The sequence below is a fragment of the Linepithema humile genome, chromosome 2 (genome assembly GCF_040581485.1).
Source record: "Linepithema humile isolate Giens D197 chromosome 2, Lhum_UNIL_v1.0, whole genome shotgun sequence".
Classification (NCBI taxonomy): Eukaryota; Metazoa; Arthropoda; class Insecta; order Hymenoptera; family Formicidae; genus Linepithema; species Linepithema humile.
This window is the reverse complement of record NC_090129.1, coordinates 24,495,368-24,511,434: the sequence shown is the minus strand read 5'-3', so window position 1 is coordinate 24,511,434 and position 16,067 is coordinate 24,495,368. Positions and strand designations below refer to the sequence as shown.

Sequence of the window (16,067 nt, the reverse complement as noted above, 5' to 3'; positions counted from 1 at the left end):
CTTGTCACGCGTGTTTACGCGGGCTTGCGACGAGCGCGAATTCGCCGCCGCTCGTCGAGGGGATGCTACGCGCTCGGAGTCCGCACGCTTCCGCCGGGCTGACACGCGCGGAAAACGCGCGCGAACGATCGCGGAGTTCCGTCTAAATCTCTGCTCTGTACTTACGCAATGGTAGGACGAGTCGTCGGTCCGGTATAAACCGCAGAAAATCCGCTTTCCGCAGTCTCGTCTGGCCTGCCGAGGGAAACAAATATGGCGGTGCGACAGCCACTGGAGCTGCAACGGCTCCACCTCGCAGTTGCCGTATTGTACCACAAAATCAATAACTACCCCCGCGTTGCTACCAACACCATCGTTTCGTCATTGCGAGCCACCCCGCGGCTTCACGCACATTCACGCTGTCGTACTGGCGAACGCCCACGCGTTGATCGACGACTGTCTCGTCACGTCGATTCTGAAGAATTGCCTTCGAATGAAAATTGCAAGATCGGATATCCTTGCTTATCAGGCCGATTCGAAAATTATCGAAATCTCTCGTCGGTTCGTCTCAGCGTCGTTCGCCTCCCCGTTGTTTCGATCGACGGCGGATTTCCGCGACAGAACCTATGATCCTCTTTGCTGACGTCACGAAGAGCGGCCTGGGAAATAAAGAGCCGCGGGAGAACGATCGATTCTTGTTCCTGGCGTCCGGCATACATCGCTGGCTCGCTGAGCCAATTAGGGATTCGTAGGGAACTGGTTAACGTGAGAATTCTGGGAATGTTCTAATTACTGTTGTCGGTTGCCTTCTTCACTTACCGTCACCCAAATATCTAATCACGTGTTTTTGCGATCGGTGCGTGGACGGAGCGCGGTGTAAATAATTTTATGCGCATCGTTAATTTGCTCGGAGCCGAAACGGCAGTTGCATCGCGCGCAATATAGATTGCACCGGCTCGTCCGAGGAATATATTTGCATCCACTCGTGCGCGTATTTATGGCCATAAATAGAAGCGACTTCCAATATCTCCAATAATCCATCCCTTTGCTCCTTCCCCATTTCAAGCTTTCCCTACAAAAATGTAGCGCCGAGGAGCTCGGAACTCTGATTAATACGAATACGAATATTTTTCTCTTTGTATTACGATTTGAGAAATTTCGAAATTTTTCTCCTCACTGTTTTCTCTGAATCAATTGTAGAATCGTTTGCACATAAGATCTTTAATAGTAAAATAGAAGTATTTTTATAACGCATGTTTATTCGTATTAAAATCTCTTAAAACGACTCGGATATATATATATTGATTGCTCTTGACAATTAATCGCGCGAGAATTAACAAGTTAAGCTTACGGGATTTGTTATCGTTCGACGTATTGCCGTAAAATGGGATTATCATGAAATCCCTTGTCGCGATCGCAATATTGTTTGACACCATTATTTAACGTATTTGACCTTCCTTTAAATAAATCAAAGTTTATTACATCTTACGCTTATTGTTCCCCGTTTATTAATTAAAGATAAACTGTACAACGCAGTCACAGATATGCACATGAAAATCTTTTATTTAATCTAATCGGACGCGTGAAATTGTTTAATTTCTCATTGTTTTTGTGTCGAGATTTTATTGAATTGTTCAAAAATTTTACGCAATTATTTCCGAGATGGCGACTTTATCCGTTCTGTGTCAACATTCAACATGTTTTATCGGCACGAAGATTTTTTAATCTGCACTGTTGGAACAAAAAATCTAATCGTTATTGATTTGTACGAATCTGACAATTAGCGTAGACTTGGCAGCGTCGTTTGGCGTTCGATGCGGCACAAAAACAGTGAAAGAGATAGATGTGGAATAATCGGCGGCCGAGAAAGTTGGCCCACATTTCGGTTCATTGGCTATCGGCCAATTTTCCACAGGACCACCAACGAGAGGATAATCCAGCTTAAAACTATCCCTGGTTACATCGTTAAGGTCAACCCGTTCACTATGTTACTATGTGACACGTGCCACTCCATCGACGAAAAGGGGGTGCACTACTACACATATGATACTATGCCTGCACGATGGTTCACGTGGACATTTTCATTCACAGAAAGCGGATAATCTTCTAACGAGGGAAATTAGAGCCAACATTGCGTTCCCCGTTAATTAATAAATAAAAATTTATTTTGACGTTATATTATTTTTGAAAACATTATTCTCTCTTCCGGCTAGATTTTTTGTGATTTTCACGCGGTTATTATTTTTCAGTTTTATTCCGTTAAAATATATCTAATTTATTATTTTAGTAATAATAATTAATAATCTCGATCGTATAGGAAAAAAATAAAGCCAAGCGATATAAAAGATCTGATCGCCCTGTAAAATAGCAATTAAAATTTGTGAAAGCAATTAAAATTGTCAATATCTCAAACAACATATTTCAATGTAAAAGCTTTAAGCTCTCATTAAATTTCACGATCCTTTTGAATGAGAAATTTAATCAAAAGATTTTATGATGTTGACGTTAGTAATGCAAATCAATTTGTAAGAACCTTTTAATTAATACTTAATTTATTTTATAAATTTATTCTATAGCGCATCCACACACACACACACACAATTAACGTTAATATTTTTTTCTTTATTAATCAAGAGTAAAATTTTTCTAATTAAACTCAAACATAATTGGATTTAATAATCGCGAAATGCGAAACCGTGTTCCACATTTCGCAATCATCGCGGCGCGAGATATCGAAGGGTGTACAATAAATTGCGTTTACCATGTTAATCGAAGCCGCTGCGAGGCGGTTGACATCCTTCTTAATAGCGTTTACACAATTTAGCGCGCGACGTGACTGACGGAAGCTGCATTACGCGATAACCGAAGCTTTCGTGAATGAATATTGAGACCCGTTCGTCTGGAGTTACGTCATTCGCGATAATAATAACCCTTCGAGTCATCGGGGAAAGTAGCACTCGATAAATGCCAATTATCGAACGTGTACTTGAAATAAGTTTGTCGTTGAAGCCATCGGCGTGATAGATTGAAAGCACTCTGTCTTTCGCACAAATTTCTTGTACATCTTGTCCAGAACTTGAGGCTTAACTTCATTTCGGTGACTTCGTCATTGTTGCGAACTCCCGCTAGACTAAGGCTGTTTATTGGTCTTCTCTCTCAAGAACATCAGCACTTAGTCATCGTATCGAGGGAAAGTGTGTGTCTGACACTCAAAGAAGATAATTCTCTGCGATTCTCCGCGAAATTTATTTTATCCTTTGCTCTTCAAACCAAATATCGATTCTTCAAGATTTATTTTGACATCAATTTGTTTGCCGATAGCAAATACGATTTTAGAAATAGCAAATATGATACTTTGCAGTATTTGGATTCGCCAGATCAAATTTTGAGAAACTGGATAAGACAAAATTACACTTGTTATATATTACTTTTTGTACTATAGCCAGAGGTTCTTGAAACACAATATCAATTCTCTGTAGTTAATATAAAGTTTATTGTGAAAAGACAATACGGAAGGATTCTTGTCGATTACAGTCTTAACTGAACAGAAGAAGCGCATTTTCATTAGTCACGCAACAGTAGCGCACGCACTCTACAGACACTGGCGCCAAACATAAAACAATTATTCTCTACAACACTCTATGTATTTGCGGTTCTCAACTTGTTATTCAATATCTTCACGTTCTTCAAGCGAGAATTCTAAGAATGCGTCCGAGATTTGAGCATATAAGTCATCATGCGAGAAAAGCGATAATAAAATCCCTCCGTTTTTCCTCGCCGCTGTATATAAAATTCCGCATTCGCCTCTGATTTAATTGCAACTCGACTCATTATTTATGTGATAATCGATCCTTCGAATTTCTCGGCTTTTCGAGAGCAGTGTGTTGCATTAAATATGTGATAAAGGGGAAAATGAAAGGTGCAGAGAAGTGAAAATAACAGGAAATAAAAATTAATAAGATAATTCTAATACGATAAAATAACTCGTAGCACGTGATATAAAATTTAAAAAAATAATACAATTTATATTATTCATCACACGTTCAAAGTTTTATATATTTTTCTGAACAAGGTCTAAATTATATCACACGATATATCTCTACCAACTTATTTCTGCCTCTTCTCTTCTATGATTAAAGAATGCGAAAAACTTCAAAGGGGGGAAAAAAAAGACATAAAATTGTAAAAGGAGAGAAAAGCTTCGAAGAATTACTTGGAGCAAAGCTCGCGAGAGTTATAGCGATATAAATCGCTGAACGGCATGCCATCCGGTCGACAACAACAGCGATAAATTGTATGTCAGGGCAATCGGGGGGGGGAGAGAAAGCGCGAGGGGCGCGCTTCGAAAAAGAGGATGCGCGCAAGATGATCGAGGCTTATGAGGTTCGCTCCGGACAACGACGTGAAGCGTCGCCGTCGTCATCGTCGTCGTCGGTGGTGGCAGCGGCGGCGGCGGCGGCGCGGCGGCAGCGACGGCGGTCGATGCCACGAGATGCCGTCGTTGGCGCTGGCGTTGCTGGAAAATAAGCTCGTCCGAAAGCTCCGACTGCAGTAGCCCGGCATCCGTCGGCGCCGCGGCCAGGACGAAAGCTCGCACGCGCGGACTTCGCTCTCGCCGTAGGAAGCCTGCCGATGGAAGCTCGTCGCTGAAAGCGCACGCTATGCGGACCCCGTCGTGATCCACGAATCGCGGGACAGTATATTATTTCTTTGCCTGGTTCCCTCTTGCCCGACCTTTCTTTCCCTCCCCTTCTCTCTGACCAACCCTCCGGCTTTATCCATTCCCTCGGCAGCGGCCAGGGCGTCGTGACGGCAGCGTCGCGGTTGGTTCGCGTATCGCGGGGACAAATGTGTACGGTGAGCAGCAGTGTGACGTAGTGCGGCGAAGTAGGAGAGGACGAAGAGATCGGCAGGAGGGCAGAGGAGCGAGGAACGCGGGAAGAGGAGCAGGAGGTGGATGATGATGAGGGGGCACAGGAAGAGGGCGCCGAGCCCCGATGCATTCGCATCTTCTACATAGGGGGTACCGTTCGCGACAACGCGGGGAGGGGGAGGGGGACGATCGAGCTTTCTCTGCGTGACTCGTTCCAATCGAATTTCTCGGGGACGAAATCCCGCCTGAGATCCAGCAGCGCCTGAGGCGCCTTCAAATGGAACGGCTCGAGAATATCGTCAAGTATCGCGAAATAATCTCGCAGAGGGGGATTTCTAAATTCTCGCCGAGCGAAATCTATTTACGTCACAGGAGATCACCCTCCGAATCTGCATGGGGATCGCACCGCCGGCGATGAACTGCTCCTAGAACCAATTAACGTCTGAAAAAGTAATCCTATAAGTTTTGATTGAACTATCCGCTAAATAGCCGCTTCTTATTGATTATTTTCTTAGATGCTAGACGCTTCTGAAATCATTTGACGTAGAATTACTTAACATGACGTGAAAGCACTTTTGGAGGAGCGAATAGTGATTCTGTATAAATAATTGTGTCTCCCTACAAAGCTTACGAACGCGTGCGCTTGACCGAAGGGTGTTGTGTGAATAATTCTCCCCGGTGGAGTTTGATTATTTATATTAGAATATTTTTGTCAAAGAAGGTTGTACTATATATTATTTTATTTTGATGGTTACAACATTCTGAATATGCAACTTATTTTTTTATTAGACATTATTAATGACTTGAAACAACAATCGGGGTTTTGTCCATCCTTTTCTTTCTGTAAAAATTGTATTAGACGAAAGGTTAGGTAGCTTGTGCTATATAATAGAGTATACCTTCGCGATGTAAATCATGCATTAGAAATCCAGCGAACTTAGGGAAAAGTTGTCCACTGTGGACGCCTTATACATGTACATTCTTGCCTTAAAAAGAGAATTTTAAATTAAAAGCAATAAAATATGTCATGTACATGTATTTATATATAAAAATAGTTTGTTTTGTTTATTTCAATATATAAAAATAGATTTGCATATATGTTTAATATTTATATAGATATATGTAAATTATTAGATCTTATATTCACATATTAATCACAAATTGGCATAAATTAAAGATTAAAATTTAATAAATAAAATAAAATAATTGTACTATATTTTTTTAACTAAATGATAAAAATTACGATTGCTAGCAATAGGTCAATATTTGCATTATTTTTTCTAATTATTTTGTTAAAACTTAAATACGTTTTTTTAATTGTCTTAGTTACTGTCTCTCATTTCTAGTGAGTGCATAAATAATTTTATTTTTACGCAATGAGTTGTGAATAACAGAGGCCCAACTGCGCAGATAAACGATTCTCAAGCACCTGCGCGAAGGACGCGATATAAGTTTTTAATCTCTTCGATTAAACGTCTCTACGTGAACTCACATAAACTCGGTTAAAGCTTGGAATAAGTTTTATCCTTATCGACCCTCGTGCAACGTGTATACATGAGATAGTAATCTATATAAATAAAATCCAATAATGGAAACCAATGTTTAAAATTTTCAAGCGCTCAAAAAGATCATTTCGTTTTTCTAAGATACGTGCCGGAAGAAAATTTCACCGCTTGGATAAATTTATCTTCGACTGCTTCGAGCGCGATTTGACGAGCTTATTTTGATATTAAATGCTCCGATTATTTGAACGAGTATAGATTTCGCCTTTTTGAATTTTCGTTACATCAGATATGAGAGAGAGAATATAAAATTACATCAAATTTAAAATAGATAGTATCGATAATATCCGCGATGAAGCTGAAAAATTGTCCGGCTGCGACAAGATTCTGCTGAAAATCAAGTCGTGCGACGAAGTTTCAAATGGGCATTGTTCATCTCGTTTATCTATAACGAGAATCAAATGATCATTGTGTCGAAAGCCGATAGTGCCCGTGGAGCAAGTTAGAAACGCGTAGACAAACGTAATTGTTCAGCACTTTCCCGGAATAACCCTTATGACATTAGATATCCTACGGAGTCATTATATCGTAAAAGATCCATGAACCGTGACTTTTTAATATTTTAAGTATTTTAGCAGCATTATCAATTTAAATCAATAAATCGAACATTCTTTTTTTCGTAGTACTTTTATGTAAAATATTAAGTTCACTCCAATGACGAGAGAAAGAATACTATCTGCGACTAGGATAAAAAAAATATGTTAGACTCATCGCCGATGGTATTGATTTTGACCGTTTTCGTTACCACTTACGAGCTCCACGCACGTGTCTGGCTTGCCAAGAAGTCAAGTAGATTCCAACACAATATATCGCACGGTCCTTATTAAATTAAAAGTTATATTTTACCGCCCGACCGAATGTATGTCGCGAAAGAGAAAAACAAGAGAGAAAAAAGGACGGTTTAATCGATGCGGCTTGTCGCTTAAAGGAGATCAAGATAAATGGTTCTCGTTGCACAATGCCTACAAAGAGCGTCCTTTCTAACGGAAGCATCGCGGCGCACATTATCCCCCGGGGAATCTCCGTGACAAAAATCATATCGCAGGTGATTCTCCGCGAGGTCTTTCGGAGCGCGCGCACACAAAGAAAGCTCAACACGCGACGTTTGTCGGAACGCGGGGGACAAACGCTCGAGGCTTGTCCGCAGATCGTTCCGTCTCTTCGACGTCCGACGTGACGACGGGCAGCGAGCACGCCGGGGGACGACGACGAGGACGACGACGTCGCTTAGGAGCCTCCAGCACGAAACCAGCACTGCCGTTTGTTCTCCGAGATGGCGGACGAAAAGGAGAAGCAGACGTTCCTGCAGAAGCTGCTGTTCTACACGACCGCGTTCTTCATCCTCCTCAGCACCTTCAGCCTCTTCGCCTTCCTCTTCTTGGTCCCCTTCGTTATTGACCCCGCTTTCACCACCATCTTCATGCAGTTCGACACTCGACCCGCCGAGTGCGTCACCATCGATGTTGAGTCCAAAAGAGGTGAACAATCGGCACCCGTTAACTCACCCGTTCGCTCTTGTCTGTCGATCCTCGTTTGCATGCTGTGTAGTGTAAAGCTATTCTTCGTTCTTCGTCGCTCTGAGGTTTCTTCCTCGCGCGCAATTAACGACGTATCCACGGCTTCACACGTTTTTCATATTTCTTCATTTGTCTGTTTGAGCGTATATGTATGCCGGTATGAACGTACTTCTCTTTGCGCTTGTACGTATGATTTTCCTCCAAGTTGCAGAAGAAATCGCGTCCACAAATAAACACTTAATGTTAAAAAAGAGAAACATGATTATTGCACGTTCATTGTTCGGAAGAATTACGCTCTTTTCAAATGCATAATGACATTATACAAAATTTCCATGTTATTAGCAATAAAACGGTAGTCTACTTTTTAAAAAAAACATACACATTATAATTTCCTTACAATATTTTATGTCAAGACCAAATACATGATAGACAATGACAGACAGGCAACAGGAACTGATAATTTCCATTTACAGAATTAGGTCAACGTCAAAATATGCGATTTTCATGAACGATTGGAAAAGCTATTTCGAGATCGAACAAAAGTGACGAAGGACATTCGTGTGCGACAGCTGACATTCTCGTATTTAATTTAATATTTATCATGCCATTATACGGCCAGTATAAAAGAGCAGCTGCTTTCATTCGCTAAGATTGCAGAAATACATTGTAGACAATTACGAAAATAATTCCGCATTTTTTATTATAACACGCAAACATTAAGAAAATTATGTTATCACAACGTCTTCATTTTCGCCTGAAAATACTTGGCCGACTCGTCCCTAGATAAATTCCACGGAGATTGCAACAAAAAAGCGTATGAATTTTTTACTCCTCGATGGCACGCATTTGCCTTTCATGTCGTCCGTGATACACGCGGGAAAGAACACGTAACATAAAAGTTTAACGCTATCTTATAAATTCTAATTTGCCGTTAGATATACACGATGGCGACGTGGAACACGCGCATATTTGAAAATAAAACGAGATGTTTATCTTCATAGTTGAGAAGATTTCTGTTAAATGGACCGACTCAATTTCTTTTCCAATTCTGTATACATAATCAACCTTTTTCCCCGAGTCGTTCACGAAGATCAATTATTGGTAATTGGTATTTGATCAATCCTGCGTCTGTTTTCAAAGACGGAATCAATGAAATCACGGCTATTCGATCCTTGAAAAGAAATACTCGCGAAAAGGGTTCTGTCTCCATAAGTGAAATAAAGATGTGAGAGAAAAAAATCGACTGCCGATCGATCGTTAGATAGAAAGCGGACACTGCACTCGCGATAAGATCGACGCAACTGGTGTCTTTATGCTCTTGGACTCATTCGAGTCTCCCCTCGTTTCTTCTTCGCGCCACTGCAGTTCTCTCCTCTTCACGAACGTCAATAGGGTGCAGGTGTCCTCCACGATCGAACACCAGTGTAGCGTCGTGTCGACACCTCTGCAAGTTACATCACAATGCAAAACATCTCTGACGATTCTATTCCTCTCTTTTTCTAATATTCTCCGCTTCCATCGCCTTCACTTTCGTGCATGCGCGTTTTCTGTATTCATTTCACGCGTGATCTATTCTATTGTATGTCTGCATATTGATGTGTGTTGCGTTAATCGTACGCTTGGGACAAATTGATGTTTGAGCTGTTAAAGCAATCCTTTTCACTTAAACACGATGTCGGATGGTCGTTCGAGAATCAGGATAAAATAAGAATTATTTCAAAGATTGACAATCTTTTTTTTTTCACAAAATTATATGTTATTTGTACAACGCTTATCGAGACGAAATACAAGCTTTAAGCTTTCGCGAATTTGCGCAAGGATTCGCGACTCTGTGCTTCACGTGATAAAATTATTAATGTTCGCAGTCTACTGTCACGCAGAAATGTCTCTCGTTCACTGTCGGCGTACGCGCCATTCATGTTCGGTGTACGTATGACGATTGTATGTGTGTGTACGTGTACATATGCCGATAGTCCTCACCTTCCGATTATTATCGACGCGTGAGTGTTGGGTGTATCGCGCTTGAATTATTCTTCGCGGCCGAATTCCCATGAATGATCGTTGAGTCCAGGTACGAGCAATTGCTCATGGACGTCCTGTAGAGAGGGTTGCACGAAGGAGCTGTACGATTGCACGCAAATACTCGTCAACTATAAGCTACCGGAAAACGTGTCCGAAGGGACAGGCGGGGAAGGCGGAGCGGTAGGAGGTGTCGAGGACGACGAAGAGAGCAAGCGGATGCCGCGTTACGAGCGTTCCTTAGGCGAATACGTCGAGGAGCTCAACGAGAACTTCGTCGAGGACGATGAGACCGGACTGCCGAAACCTTTCCCTACAGGTACAAAGTGAGGCCGTAGCGCATATCGGCGAACCGAATACCGTATGCTTAATCCTCCTAATATATGGGTCTATTTCACCCGTGTTTGTCTCGGAAAACGTGATTATATAATCTAACCCGAAGAGCAGCTCGCTTTATGTGCGATCGATATTTTGCATATGCATCGAAAAGTCTTCGCAGCATTGTGAACATATCGCAAGATTATAAAATCCCGTTTTATTGTTCATTTAAAGGATAAATAGAAGCAGCAAGGATATTAGAATAGAGACAGTACATTGCAATATTTTCCAGTAATTGATAGTTGTTCTCTCTTAATGATCGCATTCGACTGCAATAATTTATGCATGCATTTGACTGCATGCACTTTCTTTAAAACGAATAATTTTGTTCTGATAATTTGGAAATCATTATCGAGGGCATGGCGATTGGAAATGGCGTTCGACGTCGCAGTCATTCCGACGGGGCTTTGCGTACAGCAATTGTTAGGGAGCGGACGTGGGCTTAAATAGATCCAGTAAACGGAGAGTTAAAGCTAGCGGGCCTGCGGGAGAGATAACTTTCGTCCGTCCACCCGTTAAAGCTCCGTGATTTATCGCTGGATGCGAGAACGCGCTATATTCAGGAGTCATTATACGCGTTTTTTTTATATTTTTTTTATTCCGGTCTTTGTTCTTCCGGTTCTCCCGCCGAGGATGGCGTCCGTCGCCGAACAATAACGAGGGGAAGTTCGCAGGTCTCATGGGCAACGACTCCGAGTGGTACTTCACCGGGGCCAAGCTGTTCCCCAACGTAAAAGGCTGTGGATACCCTCCAATGCTGAATTGCAGTATTTTCTATCGGCAGTACGCCAACATAGGGCAGAACTTTAGCTGTTACTACTCGAAAGTGGACCCCGGAATTGTCATCAGCGATCTCGATATGTGGCAGGTCTCTGTGCTATATTTTACTCTCCATGTGGCGTGGATATTTCGATCCTCGTTTGCGTTTCTCTTTCTCTCTCTCTCCTTCTTTAAACCCTTCGAGCCCGGGTCGTTCCTGTCGTCCTTCGCATTGTGATGGCATCCGTCGGACTTGGATATCGCGACTCTAAACCCTTCGTAGTATAACTCGGTGACCGGGTTAGCGATTTACTGGCGGTATGTGCGAGTCACGCGAAACAGCCGTGTGACTTTTGCCCGAGTTTACGGTGGGACGAGCGCGCACTTGAGAATCGATACCGCGGCCGCCAATCGAGAGCGGTATTATACGCGGCCGAAACTGTTACGTATAAATGATTAAACAGATCCCGTTGATGAATCTCCGTATCTACGACGACTCTAATTGAAACCTGCTCGGTCGATTATCGCTTTGATCACGAGCTCTGCAACCGAGTCTCGCGCGTTTGTTTGCGCAGAATATTAAATCGACCTTTCCATTCGCCGGAGGAAGTATCGTGAACGGTATAATTTCGTATGAAAATAGTTTTCACGGTTATTCGGGGATAATTGGCGTGAAATGCGCTTTCGTTGAACTCCGCTCAAGTTACACCGACGTCAAAGACTGATATCTACTACGTGATTTCACGCGAAAGATATAAACGGTCGCGGCGGCGGATTTTCCGAGCGTGGAACACGGCGGCGGAAATGCGGCCGTCTGCGCGAGGAACGGACAATGCATTTCAAGCGGCTGAATGGATGGCCGATGACAAAGACGGAAACCATCGTGGCGCGCGGCGCGAGCCGCCCGGAAGAAAAGAAAATTTCTCCCGGCGCGCAGAAATCCAATTTCCACGAGTGCGCGATCGGCGGAGCTATTATAAACCGTTGATAGCATCGGCGATCCCGGAAAAGCCCGGCGTCTCGATGCTATACGAACGCGCCAATCCGCCGAGCGAATGGACGACAGGAAGAAATGGGATCGCGCGGCGCGAATATAAGACCGCGGATGTTTTTTGTGGCCACTTCTTCGGTCGAATTTGCCGGAGAGTCGCTTCGCCGGATTAAATAGGCCGCGTATTATCAGTGGAACTGTTGTGTAGTAAATATTGAAAAACGCTTCTTATGATTTGTCGTTGCGAGTTAATTCAATTTCGCGAATAAGGCTCAATTCGTTTTCGATACGAACCCATAAATGATCGATTTTACTTTATTATTGTCGCTGCTGGTCGAATTACGTACAATTTCACTAGTTACGCTTTCTTACAATGCATCGGTATGAGTTAAATAAGTTTCTGAAACATGCTCAATTCAATTTCTTCAATGTCGATACCGCTTCCAGACGGCTGATCATACGCGGACCGTTACTACTTCAAAATATACATTATTTCGTTATTTTCTGTTTATTATCCTTCTGCACTACTTCTCTACGCCACTATCCGTCGAATTATATTCTGTTTATTAATTCTTTACTCGTAATCTGAGATTTTTCAAATTATCTCTCAACGATATACCCTAGTGATTAAAATTTAATAGACTACAAATTGGGTATTAAATATCACGATGAGTGAAACCGATAATTTTTAATAACCAATTAGTTTTTCCGGTGAAAATTGACTCTTTACAAAGAACACGTCGGTGTTTAGCGGAAAAGAACTTCTCTCTAGCCCTTGTCACATTGCTTGAAACGCTTCTTCAGGTGTACATGAACCTCGTGTACGCGATGGCGATTCCGATACCGTCTTTCATAATCTCGGTGATATACCTCACCATCGCCTACTTCAAGATCTACAACGAAGACGAGGAGGTCCTCGTAGGCGGCGAAGAGGGTGAGGAAGGGGAGGAAGGGGACGGGGACGACGGTACACCCTTGCCGCCAACTAGCGGTGCATTAACGCCCGGAAGTGAAGCCTTCAGGGAAGATTTGGCGAGCTTCGGGCATCAACTCAAGGTCGCGATGGCCGACGACATCAGCAGGGAAAGTCTTGATGGGATTCCTAACTCGCTCTCTGTTCAGGGGTAAGCACAGTTCTGAGAATCTCGTGATATCGATTAAATCACAAAGACACTTTACGTGTCGACGTAAAGAGGGATCTCCTGTCGGACTCGTTACTTCGCTCATATCCCAACTGTTGATCGCTTTTAAGCGTTTAGACCGCCGTGGGGATCTTGTAGGGATTCGAGAACAGGTTTTTTTTTTTTTTTTTTTAAGCGCTTTGCCGTAAATAGGCATAATCGTCTTAGCCGCAATCGCCGGCGACTTAGTTATGTCCTAAGAATAATAATCTTGTCTGACCTGAGCAAAGCTGGCTTTAGCGCACACATATAATCCTCTCTCGATATAAATGCATAGAGAATATCTATAGAACGGAGAATATGAAAAATGAACGACGGACGTTTAGCCGCGCAATTTAGAATACAAGGTATACTCGTTCCTTTTATCTTTTTTACTTATTTACTTTATAATCACAAGAGGGTATTTACGCTGTTGTAAGATTAGCTTGGATATTCAAAGCGCTTCGCTCAAATATAATTTTATGCCCGAGTATAAAGTCGTCTGAATGAACGACTCACTACGGACATAGTGCGCTACGTGCGTAAATGTCATCTCCGCACGGTTTATGCATTCGAGTATGATCGTTGGCATTGAACGAGTATTCAGTCAATTTCCCTCGTGGTTTGCGGTGAACCAAAGGTGTTCGATAATCTAAGTGAACAAGCATCACTGTGTTCGGTATAAAATTGATTAGTTCCGAGCAGTCAGATCGATGTACCAACTTGTTCGCAAACAGCTCGATACATTCACGTTGCTGCAGCTTCCAATCTAAAGGAACACATCATTTAATAACGCGATGCATTGTTGGTTGATAATTACAGCGTTATTTGATCATCATTTCATTTAAGGGGGCACGAACGTAATTTCACATTATTCAAAGCTGCTCAAAAGAATTGTACATTTGCACTTTGTAATACGTTAATTAAAATTATTCGCAACGACAGCGGCATTTAACAGTGATAAGTGACTATGAAATTTAAAAGGCAATTTTAATTCTAAACGAGTTGAATTTTGTTTCAAAATTTTATAATTTTATCCAAACGTAATCACGTTTGAAATTAAACTGCACTGTAATGGATATTATTATGTGCTGACATTGTTTGAAGACATTGCGCGTAAAAGTGTTGGCTGGAAACGTGCACCTCTTCACTAATCAATTATCACTGTGCTACGAGCAATTTATTTAATGCATGGACGGTAGAAGTAGCAGCAAGGCGACTCGAAGTCTGCAATGAAATATTCAACAAGCTTTCTTACAATTGTACTTTATCTACTTACATATCATAACAAACTTCAAGTCACATGATATTATTTCAAATCAAATGTGTCTTGAAAAAAGTGCGTATATCGTAGACATATGAGAACTTTTCCTTAGACCATGCACAATTTTTTGGACAATAGTTCCGGTCTCGTAGTTACTATAATTAGATTATTCCATGCATGACTCGACCCGATATTAATCCCAACGACGTGCCGCGAATTCTAAAGCGCCGATCTCCCGAGGAATCGGTTACAGAAATCCTGCACGACGGATTGTCCAATAATATCTAACGACCGACGAGAATTCCGTTGCTGTAGCAATTCGAATCCCTGACAGGAACGTGACATGCTTGAAACGCTTCCGACCGTGCACGTTCGGCTGTTGCTTTCGCGGGAGCAAACGTGGGATAAATACACGGGGATAAACTGACCGAATTCCGCAGCGTGTTCAACAAACTGCGATCGTGTGTTTACGCGGGGGCGATACGGAAGTTTCGTGTTTTTCTTTAGATCTTTATTTTTTCGCGCGTTCGTGATTAATTTCATAATAATAATAATTTGCCCCCTTCCCCCCTTTCGTGAAGCTATCGACACGGTGGCACAGCTAAGTGCTCTCGACCGCACTACCGGCGCATCTATCTATAAATAGCGACTCGGGATGCAGGGTGATATAGGTCGAACGGCTGTGCGATAGACTGCGAGTCGCCGCTATTTCTCCTACCGCCATTCAACCGCATACACAGAGTAATCTATTTGAAGTGCTCCGATTCATATCTACCATTCAAAAGGCCGCGACAGATGCGAACGATCAAATACCTCTCTATTCCCCGCCATCTCGTTTCTCAAGCGTGTACGCTCACGAGTGCGTTGTGCCGAGCGTAACGGACTTATTTCCGCGACGCGACGCGCAACTCTTTCAACGTGATTTCTCATTGTCGGATACGTTCGCAGGAATTAGAAATGATTGCCGAAACATGCGCGTTCCGCGAAAATTGTCGGCAAATATATTAACGAAGTGAATGGCGAACGAACGGCGCTCGGAGGGAACGTACAGTTCATTCTATTTACGACGAACTAACAATGTCGTCTGACCCGTTGCACATTTTTCAAGGAGATATAATAGTGAGTAGTGTGTTTCTATGTGTAAAACTACTTGCTACTTTGCTCCAGTTTATTCTGCCGTGTGTAATTTTTCAACGAAAAACCGGGAGAATCGCAATTATTATTCTGCGACTCGGCGGCAGGCGAAAGGAAAGGACACTTCTGCAAAAAGAGGATATTTATTTTTCTACTTTGAAATCGCAGATCGAGTTGGAAAGTTGAGTTTGCTAAGGCACTGCTATAGCTCCTCTGCAGAAAAGTAGGTAGATAAGAAATTAGTAAAAACTTGCGCCGCGAAGTTTTGGTGCAATTAAGCACCAAATATAGAACGGAAGGATGGTTGCTCTTAGCATATTCAACGCAATTATTAAAAAACATCAAACTGCTTGACTTTATTAAGAAGAAGATATTAAAACTGATCAAATGGAATTTGTTTTTTTTCTAAATTTAATTTTGACTTCAAAGTA

The 16,067-nt window shown here is 42.3% G+C and overlaps 1 protein-coding gene across 3 annotated transcripts in view; it reads left to right on the top strand.

The window, feature by feature from the left end:
* The window catches only part of LOC105667747 (cilia- and flagella-associated protein 298), a 52,258-nt gene that overhangs the window by 31,864 nt on the left and 4,327 nt on the right, over window positions 1-16,067 (top strand). Inside the window, exons 1-5 of one of the 3 annotated variants that reach the window (XM_012359734.2) lie at window positions 4,518-5,002; window positions 7,562-7,892; window positions 10,003-10,269; window positions 11,003-11,196; window positions 12,883-13,202. The exons of 1 other annotated variant lie outside the window; for it this stretch is intronic. In XM_012359734.2, the coding sequence (XP_012215157.1) occupies window positions 7,688-7,892; window positions 10,003-10,269; window positions 11,003-11,196; window positions 12,883-13,202 (986 nt within the window). In that variant the 5' untranslated portion in view covers window positions 4,518-5,002; window positions 7,562-7,687. Of the gene's footprint in view, window positions 1-4,517; window positions 5,003-5,033; window positions 5,303-7,561; window positions 7,893-10,002; window positions 10,270-11,002; window positions 11,197-12,882; window positions 13,203-16,067 lie in introns of those variants that run through there. One more of the 3 variants, XM_012359735.2, reaches the window with a different exon arrangement.